This window comes from Sceloporus occidentalis, unplaced genomic scaffold (genome assembly GCF_023333645.1).
Source record: "Sceloporus occidentalis isolate IW3139 unplaced genomic scaffold, rSceOcc1.0.p SCAF_2, whole genome shotgun sequence".
Lineage (NCBI taxonomy): Eukaryota > Metazoa > Chordata > Lepidosauria > Squamata > Phrynosomatidae > Sceloporus > Sceloporus occidentalis.
In genome coordinates this window covers 39,689,442-39,701,355 of record NW_028316982.1, presented here as the reverse complement: position 1 = coordinate 39,701,355, position 11,914 = coordinate 39,689,442, and the positions used below count along the sequence as shown (strand labels likewise).

At 38.9% G+C, this 11,914-nt stretch overlaps 1 protein-coding gene across 1 annotated transcript; it reads left to right on the top strand.

Annotated features, from left to right (window-relative positions):
* The first annotated feature begins 2,567 nt into the window (after positions 1-2,567).
* MRPL44 (mitochondrial ribosomal protein L44) lies at positions 2,568-10,577 on the top strand. The gene is made up of 4 exons (XM_089509193.1): positions 2,568-2,740; positions 4,979-5,447; positions 7,648-7,826; positions 10,150-10,577. Exons 1-4 carry the CDS (start codon positions 2,568-2,570, stop codon positions 10,319-10,321), a joined length of 993 nt encoding a protein of 330 aa, XP_089365319.1. The 3' UTR covers positions 10,322-10,577.
* Positions 10,578-11,914: the final 1,337 nt, after the last annotated feature.

Genomic DNA, 11,914 nt, shown 5'->3' with positions numbered 1-11,914 from the left:
ACTCTTGCAGAGTCAGCTGGCCATGGAGCTCTATTTTATAAGAATACTTAAGGGATCACCTACTTCCATACTGTCCGTCCCGCACAGGTCCTCGGGGAAGAATCTACTTCAGCCAATAAAATCTAGGCTAATGTCAGTCACCCAGAGGGCCTTTTCCACCACAGCTCTGAAGCTATGGAATGACCTGCCAAAGGAGATCCGTGACATTTCTACTCTTACAGCCTTTAAGAAGGCTCTTAAGACAGATCTCTTCTGGCAGACCTTCCCTACCTAGTTCCACTCTCCATTTAGTGTGACTTACGTCACTTTGTCCACCAATTCTTCTCTTAAATTTAATGAGAAGAATTAAATTTAAATTAATTAAAATAAAATCCTTGCCTCAAGAAGAAGAGCTCTCCCTCCATCCTGTCATCATCAGACCTGGGAGGGAATGAAAAAGAGAGGCCCAATTTCCATCAGGCCTATCTGTAAATGTACAACTTTGCTCTCTTAAATTTTATTGTATTTTATTTATTTTTTGTATTTTATTTTATTCTCTTTATTTTTATTGTTGTAACCCGCGCTATAAATTATTATTATTATTATTATTATTATTTTGCCCTATATTCACTTTAATATGCATGTGAACCACTGAATGAGATCATCCTGAGTTCTGGAGCTGTGTCCTATCTTAGTGCTAATAATAGTCAAGTTTATGCTTATTGGGATCAACTGTTGCTACAGTGATGGTCGAAGCCCTGAATCATTATCTGAATTCTGTAATAGCCTGGTGCTAGTTGGAAGTCCGGGCTAGTCAAAACAGTAGAAAGTCCAATCTTAGATTGGTAGTGTAATCTGTTCTGCAATTTGAAGGATCGCATTTGTAGCTTGGTGGTACATCTGAACCCAGCATTGCTCCAGCCATGTTTGGATAGCTGCTGTGGCTGGTGCATCAACTGCATTCCTTCCTAGAGATGGGAGATCTCAGTTATCTATGCTTTGAACAGTTAAATCCAAAACACACTGCGGAAATAACCCAGTTTGAGGCTACTTTAATTGTCCTGGCTCAGTATTAGGGAATCCTGGGAATTGTAGTTTATTGTGGCACCAGAGCTCTCTAACAGAGAAGGCTGAATGTCTCACAAAACTACAGTTCCCAGAATTCCCTAGCATTGAGCTAGGGGAGTTAAAGCAGTCTCAAACTGGATTATTTCTGCAGTGTGTTTTGGACCTTAGTTATGGCTGTATGTTTTGTAGGCATCTAGCATTTGGCCTATACAAACTATACTAGTTTTCAGTTTCTTTCAAGGCCCATTGTTTATAGTATGCTATAAACAAAATATTGTTTAAATCACCTTCAAAATATTCATCCTGGACAACAGAATAACTTGGAAATACTTTGCTAAATAAGGACAACTTGTCTTCATAGGGTGGGTTATTAGCCAAAGGTAACCATATTATTGTGCCACAAACAATAAGCACATTTAGGGTTTTATCTGCAAAGGACATCAAGGACTAGTCAAATACTTAGAGGGTGCCAAGGAGATGCTCTGATGGCTGGTACTGAGAATGGCATAATGGAAAAAGATCCTGTGATTACTGCAGGAGAAACAGGTCAGTCAATACACTGTTCCATTGACAAAGGAAGAAGGGAATGTCGCAGCACCTTTAAGACTAACTGGTTTTTATGAACTTTCATGGATATAAACCTATTTCATTCTATCCCACTCCTGCAACTGTACAAATATGCTTTATACCTGAAGGTTTAAATTTTTTTTAAAAAAATCATTTTACCAAATTTTCATTCCAACCACATAAAACTATGTAAATGTATTTTTGTTGCTGCTAACTGCCCTGGAGTCAATTTCGACCCATGGCAGCCCTGCTGATGAGCCATCTCCAAGGCCCTCCTCCGCTCCTGCAATCTCTACTCAAAGTGATCCCTTTAATAGAATCCAGCCATCTCACCTGGGGCCTTCCTCTCTACTTTTCCTAGCATTATTGTTTTTTCCAATGATTCAATGCCTTCTCATAATGTGTCCCAAGTACGACAACCTGAGTTTTATCATCTTGGGTCCCAACTTGGGAGAAAGGCGGGATAAAAATAAATAAATAAAAATAAAATAAGGTTGTGTGTGTGTGTGTGTGTGTTGTGAGCTGCTTTGGGTCTGAACTTGGGAAAAAGGAAGAGGTGGGATAAAAATAAAATAAATTAATTAAAATAAATACATTAAATAAAATTGTGTGTGTGTGTGTGTGTGTATATATATGTACACACACACAATTTATATATATGTTGTGAGCCACCTTGGGTCCCAATTTAGGAGAAAGGCGGGATAAAAATGAAATGAGATTGTGGTGCCAGAGCTTTCTGAGAGAACTAGGCTGAATCTCTCTCAGAAAGGCGGCGCTGCTAGAGTGCCATAGCGGGGCCCAAGGGGTTTATTTCCCAGTGACTGCCTGGGGCTCCTCCTGCCATGAGCGGAACCCTAATCCCTCGGAACAGAAAAGCGGCGGCGCTTGTTTCCGGGCGGCGCTTCTTTGAGGGCGGACCGCGCTGCTGCTGAGGCTGAGCTCGCTTCCACAAAATGGCGGCCTCTTTGCTGCTGCGTTCGCTGCGCTCTGAGGCTTCCGAGCGCCTGCTGGCAGCTGCTGCCTCGGGAGGCCTCCCGCTTGGCTCCCAGCAGCCCCGCCGGAGGAACCAGCGCTGGGTCCGCGCTTATCTGGAGCAGCAGCGGCTGCAGGAGCCCCCTCGGCGCCGGTGAGCCTGGGGCGGGCAGAGGCGCCTCCTCCTCTCCCCCGAGGCCTCTTCCAGGGCTCCTGGGATGGAGCTCGGAGGAGGCCGGCGTTTATATGGACGCCCACATCGGGTTTTATCTCAGGGAGATCAGGTGTCCTCCTTTGCTTCCATTGCAGCACCTTTTGTCCCGGACGAATTCCAAAAGGTCCTCCATTTTGAGCAGGGCTAAAGCATGGATTTACCCTTATATGAGTGTTTTTAGCTCAGGGAGATCAGGTGTCCTCCTTTTCCAGGACATGGCCTCCATTTCATTACCTTTTCTCCAGGACAAATTCTTAAAGGTCTTCCATTTTGAGCAGGACTAAAGAATGGATTTATATTTCTGTGTGTTTTAGGTCAGGGTGACCAGAGGTCCTCATTTTCCAGGACACAGCCTCCATTTCACTGCCTTCTGACCAGGAGGGATCGCAGAAGGTCCTCCATTTTGAGCATCACTAAGAAGCATGAATTTACATCTGTATGAGTGTGTTTAGCTCAGGGTGACCAGCGGCTTCCATTTCAGCATCTTCTGTCCAGGAGGAATTTGAAAATGTCCTCCATTTTTAGCATAACTAAGAAGCATGAATTTATACTTGTATGCTTTTAGCTCAGGGTGACCCGGCACCCTCCTTTTCCAGGACATATCCTTCATTTCATTACCTTCTGTCCAGGAGGGATTACAAAAGGTCCTCTATTTTGAACAGGACTAAGAAGCATGGATTTATATTCTCATGTTTTTAGCTCAGGGCCCTCCCTTTCCAGGACATAGCCTCCATTTCGGAGCAGTGGCGTGTGTTGTTGTTGTTAGCTGCCTTCGAATCATCCCCCGCTCACGGCGACCCTGTGGACGGGACATCTCCAAGACAGCACCCTATCCAAGGGTGACCAGGCATCCTTCTTTTCTAGGACATGTCCTACGCTTCATTACCTTTTGTCCAGGAAGAATTCCAAAAGGTCCTCCATTTTGAGCATGACTAACAAGGACAGATTTACACTTAGATGAGTGTTTTTAGAGATCAAGGTGACCTGGCATCCTCCTTTTCCAGGACATGGCTTCCATTTCAGCATCTTCTGTCCAGGAGGAATTTGAAAATGTCCTACATTTTGAGCAGGACTAAGAAGCATGTACAGTGTGCCTATGCCATATGTTGCTTCCAGCTTACACTGAAGCTGCATGACAGAAGCGGCAATGGCTCATGCCCCTGTGGCGCACGTACAGCACTGCATGCACAAGCTCCGTTCTTTTCAATGGGGTCGAGCATACGTGGTAATTCCCTTATGCAGAGGGGTCTGGAACCTTGTTTATATACACAACATACATTTCCTTTTGTGCATTCTGTACTAGGGCTGGGCAGATTGTGGACTTGGCAGATCTTTGTTATTTTACTAGAATTACTAAAAGGATTTTGAGCCCAGAAGTGTTTAGAGTTCCAGAATTGAATGGAGCTCACAGTCCTTCCCTACAAAGATCTACCCCTAGATGCCCCAAACTTTCTTCATTTCAGAGTATGATTTAAAACAGGAGGATGCCCTTTTTAGTGCTGATATTGTCAGATATCAATTGCAGTGTATCATTGCAGTGATGACACACTGCAAATCACAAGATTTACCAGTAGATCTAGATATCTCTTCTCTTAGCCCATAATATTCATGTGATTAAATGCATGTGTGCAAAATATATGTGGCTGCATACATGTTTTTAATTCTTCTTTCCCTATTATGCTGATTTAAATGCTCCTGTATAGGATGTTTTACGATCAGACTGTGGTAATAAAAGAAGAATCATAACATGGATATGCCGGGCGTTATGTAGCAAGACCAGCAGATTCCTCTGCTTGAATTTCATACCTACCACAGCTCCCTGCTTCCTGTCAGCTTATTAAACGTTACATAGTTTATCCATGCATAAATTCTGCCTATCTTTGAAAAACAACATTTGTGAAGACATTAGGTGATTTGAAATAATCCAAAGCTCCATTTATAGAATTCTGTTCTAAAAATTTGCATACTAACATCAGTTTATATCTCTAGAATACTGTCTTATTGTGTATAACCCATTATTTTTTCATGCTCAAATCCTGTAAATACGAAATGTGAACAATCAGGAATATAGTATTTGCTTTGTAAGATCAAGTTTAAAATAATAGTCTAGAAAGGGCCTTGGTTTTACCCCAAAATCAGTCCTAATTGTTTTCTGTTTTTCCCCCTTTCATTATATAGATCTGAGAAGCCTAACTGGGATTATCATGCAGAAATACAGGCTTTTAGCCACCGGATACATGAGAAGTTTTTGTTGGATCTTCTTAAAACTGCATTTGTTAATCGTTGTTATATTAAACATGAGGAGTCTAGACGGGAAGCATTGGGGCTAGAGAAAGAAGCAGTTGCTCTTAATCTCAAAGACAACCATGAACTTTGTCTGCAAGGGAACTCTTTTTCACGCTCGTACCTCACACAGTGCTTTGACGAGGCGTATCCAAAAATGCCGCCTGGTGGCATTCAAGCTCTTGTTAACTTTCTCACCAGTGAAGAATTAGTGTCTTACTTAGCCCAAAACCTGTCACTACAAGACTTGACACTCTGCGCAGAATTTCCTGTGCCATCTAATGTGCTTCAGCAGACTTTCTTTGCTGTAATAGGAGCATTGCTGCAGAGCAGTGGCTCACAGAGAACAGAGCTTTTTGTCAGGGTAAGTTATTATGCAACACAAGATTGATATGTATTGGAAAATGAGCACCTATGTAAGGCTACAGCATTGCCTGTCATAATGCACAGGATGCAATTAATTGTGTCCTGTTGCCCATTGTACAGTATAATTTCACTGTAAGATTTTCCATTAGCTTTTACTCCATGCTTGCAATTGAAGAAGTAGTGATAGCTGAAGAAGCCTGTAGGCAGAATGATTTTTAAACTGTGCCAAAGAAAATCATTGTTGCTGTAAGGAAGAATAAGATTTCATATATTAGACTTCTATGTTATTCTGAACATATTTCTGTGTGAGCATTTCGTTCTGTCAGCATAGTGTATGTGTAGTTGTGCTATTACACTTTCTAAATTTCTGTTTACCGTATATGCTCAACTATAAGTCGATCTCATGTATAAGTTGAGGGCAGGATTTGGGGCCAAAATTATGGATTTTGATATGACCCATGGATAAGTTGAGGGTAAAATTTAGGGCCATGTAACAAAGGATATAAAGGATGACGCAAAGGAAAACAATGCCCAAGAACGTACAAAATTCCAGGAGGCATAACTGTTTATGCTCATATTAAAAGCTGGATTGATGGGAGAAAAGAGGGAAGTCAGTGATTCCAGGACAGATTGCTCTCTTACTTTTCAACAGGGGATGGTCCATGAGTTAAAGTACAACACTTACATTGACCCGTGGATAAGTCGACTCAGGATTTTGGAGTCACTTTTTTGACTAAAATTTCTAGACTTATACATGAGTATGTACAGTAATTAGATTTTTAAAGTATGATTACAAAAAAAGGAAACAGAAAAATGACAGAGATAAAACAAAAGAGGGGAGAAGAGGGATGAGATATTTATAGGATATAAACAAGAACTGCAAAAACACTTATATTTCAAAAAATGCATTTTCTTGAAGTTATTTACAAAATATGCATTAATGTATAAGGTAGCAAGATCTTCTGATGATTGAACAATTGATGGTGAATATTTTATCTTTCCTACTTTGGAGTAAATAAAATAAAGTAAAATATTTATGTTAGAATAAAACCATGCAGAATCTAATAAGACTGACCCTCAGGTAAATTCCAAGTCACAGGAGCATTGTACATCTACAAATGTCAAAGATATTCTTAATACAAAATTAATACATTATAATATATCCAGCAAAAAAAGATTAACCACTGAACACATTAACATCATATGCCAGAAGGAAACATGTCTGCATCTCCTTTTTCCTAAACAATGTGTAATGATAACCAGTACACCGAGACTATCTTTTCCTGAACCAGATGTAGTTTTATGTCTAAAGAAGTGAGGTGTGATATCACTCACACATTTGCAGACTGGATTACCCAGCATATTAAGAGGATAATCTTTAGTATTTTTAATATACAAAATTAAGCTCTCAAAAATAAGAAGGCACATGTTGGTGTGTGTGTTTGATACAAGCATCTGAAAATTAGAGAACTGTTGCAAAAGTATGATGTATCTATATCTAGTTATGTTACTAGAACCTTTTTTGTGTTACGGCTGAATCATCTTCTTACCAATACCTCTGTCATTTCATCTGGACTGCCAGATGCCCCAATTACAACTTCAAATGGGAGTCTCTAGTTTAAGTGAACAAGGCTGCTCACATTTATGTGGAATTGTTGTATTCCATTCTAAGATCAGAACTATAGCCTCTGTAACACTCTCCCTAACATCCATATATGAGGTAGACTCTCTTAATGTAAAGGCCTGTTGCTGGAAACTCGTTCAAATCATGATAGCATGGCTTTCCCTGCCTCAAAAACAGATGCAATATGTCCAGCTCCGTTTATCTATCTACAAGATACATTTGATTGATATGCTTACTTACGAGATGCTTGGGAAGTATATTTGGTTTGTTATATAAACAGGAGGGATTATAGCAGCAGTTAATCCCGTAAAGAAACATACTCAGGTGAGCCTTAACTGCTTAATAAAGTAATTCTGGTTTTCTTGTCAGTCTCAACTTTCAGCTGTTTGGAGTTAGTACAGAAATATGAAACTTGGAATATGGTGGGCATTTTTTTAGCAGTGAGACTTAAAAAGAAGCATTTATAATAATGACTTATGACGGTGATCAGTTAGAAATTAATAATAAATGCTGTTTAATCTACATGCCGGAAATCAAAACATGGCATCTAAAAATTTCTCCTTTTTATATACAGGACTTCTTCATTCCTCAACTAATAGGAAAAGATCTCTTTGAGATATGGAATGTTATAAACCCCATGGGTTTGCTGATGGAGGAATTAACCAAGAGGAATATACCTGCTCCAGAACCAAGACTAACTAGACAATCAGGAGCTAATACTGCACTGCCATTATACTTTGTTGGATTATATTGGTTAGTAAAATTTCCAAGTAGTTGAGATGACCTTACTGAGTGTTCATGTTTGGCTATGCAGTGTACAATTACTTTTCATGTCTCTAAACCCACCTATTATTGATATCTGAGACTTGTACGTGTAGAAGGCATGTCTGTATGCATAGACGAAAGTGACATATAGAAGCCCATAAAAGACAATCTATATTCTCTGTGAATTTATATTATACATGTTTGCATGAGTTGAATGAAATAATCTCATATAGATGTAGTAGGTCTAGAGGCTGCACAGGCACCTCTAGAGGGCAGATTGAATTCACTACACATAGCTAGTAAAAATCTTCTAAGCTGGTGGTGTTATCTTCTGCATTTTTTAATTGTTCAAAGTATGAGATAGATCTTGTTAAGGAGGAATTACATGTTTATCCTCCTTTGGAGAGAGAAAAGGAAGTACTAATAAGTCTTATCACATGGCAGCTTTATAGAATATGGGTGTCAGACTCTTCTGACATGAAGAGACTTGTCTCTGGCATTCTTTGGCCAGATTCACTCCTACTTTGAAATGTGAATTAACAAATTACTAGTTAAATGCCCTCTGTTAAGCTCACTGTAAACAGTTCTGAATTGCTTCATGGATTTCAAACTTTTCAAAAGGAAGATGGGTGAGACTACTTAATTATATTACCATGGCTTATCTTGTCTTTCTCCCAGTCTTGCCTTACTTCCTCATTTAACTATTGTTCATTAATAATTCATAATCTTTTGCTTCTCTGGGTTTTTTCCTCCTGAAAGCTGAAAGTAACTGCAAATTCATTTCTAATTTGCTGTAGCCATAACTGATGTTTGTTATTTCCCTGCCAGGTACTTAGTCAGATGCCATTCTGAAATTGTTAGATGCTTATTAGCTTTAATGTTCGTAGGCCTGCATGTTTGTACACTAGGCAATGCCTATTGAGTATTGCAATCAGATGCTTAGTTTGTTTGTTTTTTGTTTGTTTTTTTAAATAAAGCTGTTTTTATAGTGAGAAAGACAATTCAAGGAAATTATTTTTCAGGGATTAAATGTATCAATCCTATATGAAATGTGTGTATGCACACACCCAGTCAAAATATGAACATAGCCTTTACCCATTTCTTTCTCTACCTATTGAATCTCAACTGAGTTAGAAGAATCTGTTTGAATTGAGAGATGTCTTGACAATAGTATAGTCTGAGCAGAGTTCCACCGAGAACGCTGTTGCTAACACAAAGTGATAGAGGTGATTTTACTAATCTTTCCCATGTAGTTCTCAGCACTATCTCCCCCACTGTCCCATGGAACCTTCTATCTCTCCAGAGCAGATTGGTGAGAAGACCTTGAGATTTCAGGAGAAAGAGAAATTTGATGAATATCACCCATGCCAGTAGGATTTCTCTGCCAGATCAAAAGCCTAATAAAAGGAATCATCTTATTCCTAATGTCAGGATACAACCATAGGCCTTAATAGAGTGCTTATACTTTTCATGATGGTAGAATTCAAATACATAGTCTTGTTAGTCTGGAAAATTAATAGGCGAAGGGATCATGTAGCACCTTTGGGACTAATTGAAAGAAAGAAGCTGGTAGCATGAGCTTTTGCAGACTTGAGCTTACTTCCTCAGATTCCCCCATGCATCTGAGGAAGTAGGCTCAAGTCTACAAAAGTTCATGCTACTAGCTTCTTTCTTTCAGTTGGTCTCAAAGGTGTTACAAGATCCCCTTGCATACTGATATACTTTGCATATTGACAACTTTTATCTGCCAGCCCACTTCCTCATTTGGTTTTAGGAAAATGGGCCACATAAAATTGTTTCAGTAAAACAGTTATAAAGGCAAGAGATAACACACTTAAAATAGAAATCCAGAGGAAAAATATTTCCACAATAACACTGCAGAAAGCAGATTGTAGGTTAAAATTGTTACTGAATTGTGCCATTTCAGGATCTGTCATCTCTGTAGGCAGAATTCATAAAGTTGTAAATATGTAGTTTGTATTTGCTGTACTTATTTCTTTTGACTTCTGTTCAAGCTGCACTCTGCTTTTTCTAGTGGGCTGAAGAATCATGGTTCTCTGAGTCAGAAAAGTTTTAGAGTAACTCATACATATCCTTTCAGACAGGTTGGATGCAGATCAACCACAGTAAGACACTCTAATTTTTAAGGAGCACAATTTACATATCAAGGACCACTGACCTGTTACTGTATTCCATGAATATTTATTGTATAGCCTTTAGTTGCTTGACAAATGGAATGCAATATTGCTATTGCCTTTTATATATGAAGTAATACTAATAATCCTCATAAGAACATTTCTTCTCTTTTCAGTGATAAGAAGCTTCTAGCTGAAGGGACTGGTGAAACAGTATTAGCTGCTGAAGAAGAGGCTGCCCGTGTGGCCCTACGGAAACTTTATGGATTCACCGAGAACAGACAACCCTGGAATTACTCTTCACCAAAATGGGAGCAGAGAGCAGAAAATGTTATTAGCAGTAATTAGGCAGAAAAAGCTATTTCCTCCATTTGCAGCAGTGATACACTGCAGGGAGCAGGGTTTGGATATCTACTGCTTAATATCACTTTAGAGAACATTTACTAAGTTGAAGAAATAAGGCATTGCATAATAATTCTTAAAAGCTACATGGCAAGACATGCTGGATCTTGTATGAGGAAAATCTTGCTTAAAATACTAAGGTGAAAGTTTGCAATAAAAACCTTCAGTAATGGCCAATAAAATGTTTTCTATCAAAGAATAAGATCAATTGATGATTTAATTTTAAATTTTAAATAATTTAAAACATACTCAAAATTAATCTGAGAGTAACATTAATTTGAGAAACATTTTATGGAGTTGTTTTATATACAAAACATGCTGGGTTGCTTTTATTTTCCCTTGTATATGACAAGATATCACGTAAAGTAGACCTGCACAACATAAGACACAGAGCTCCCTAGGAGGTTTCCTAATAGCTGTTGGATTAGGGAGAGAAATAGAAAGTGACAAAGACTTGAGATAGAGAAAGGAAAAATGGTATGCAGCACTTTAGGATTGCTTAAAGAAGTAAGTGGATATAGAGGGAATCGGGATAATTGAAGGGGAGGGACAAAAATGTTAAACAAAAATGACAGGTGCAGAGAATGGACAGGAAATCATAGATCCAAAAATGTAACTAGGAGAAATATACAAAAGTGGCAGTGGAGTAATGACAGAGAAAATAGGTGTGCAGGGGGGATGAATACACACTTGTGTGTAGAAGTGAGACACATTTTTTTTTGATGGATGGAAAGTGTCTGAAAAAGTAGTGTGTTTGTCAGAATGATGATCTTGAGACAAAGGGTATGTTTGTTTAGGTGATGAACCTGAGGATGAGAGCGGGTTTGGGGATGGTGAAATATGTTAGGCAGGCTCAGCCTCACAACTTTGTCTTCTGTGATGGGCATTTTGTTGTGTTGAATGGGGGCAAATATGTTTTTTGGCTTTGGGGACTCAGGCATCTGAGGCAAAGGAGCCCTGGTGGTGCAGTGGTTAAATGCTGGTACTGCAACCACAACCCAGTGCTATGGAATTCTGGGAATTTAGTTTTATTGAGACATTTAGCCTTCTCTGTTGGAGAGTTCTGGTTCCCCAAGTCCCATTAAATAGAATTGCATAGTAAAATGGTGTCCTTTAATATAAAAAGGCAAAGTCAAGGTTTGCTTCTTGGAATTAATTTTTTAAAATAATATTTTCAAGCACTAGATTATTAAATCTGTTGATAAAGAATCCCTGGATATGAGTGGCTGTCTGTATATTGAGCCAGTTCCTATGGAGCCATATGCAAAACCAATGAGCAAGCCTACTCTTCCTGATTTGGCTATATGCCAATGTGTGCATATTCTCTCCTGAGAATTTCAATAAAGGAATTTATAATGGCAGGTAGGAGTGAATTGTGCCCTATGAATATATGCACAACTCAGAACAGAGAATAATTTATTCCACTGCATGTAATTTCTGCTACAGAAAAGGATTTGAAAAGTAATAAATTTAGGTTTTAATATACATATCCCAAGCAATCAATACAGTCCATTATTGCAGTCCCTGGAGCCATCTTCC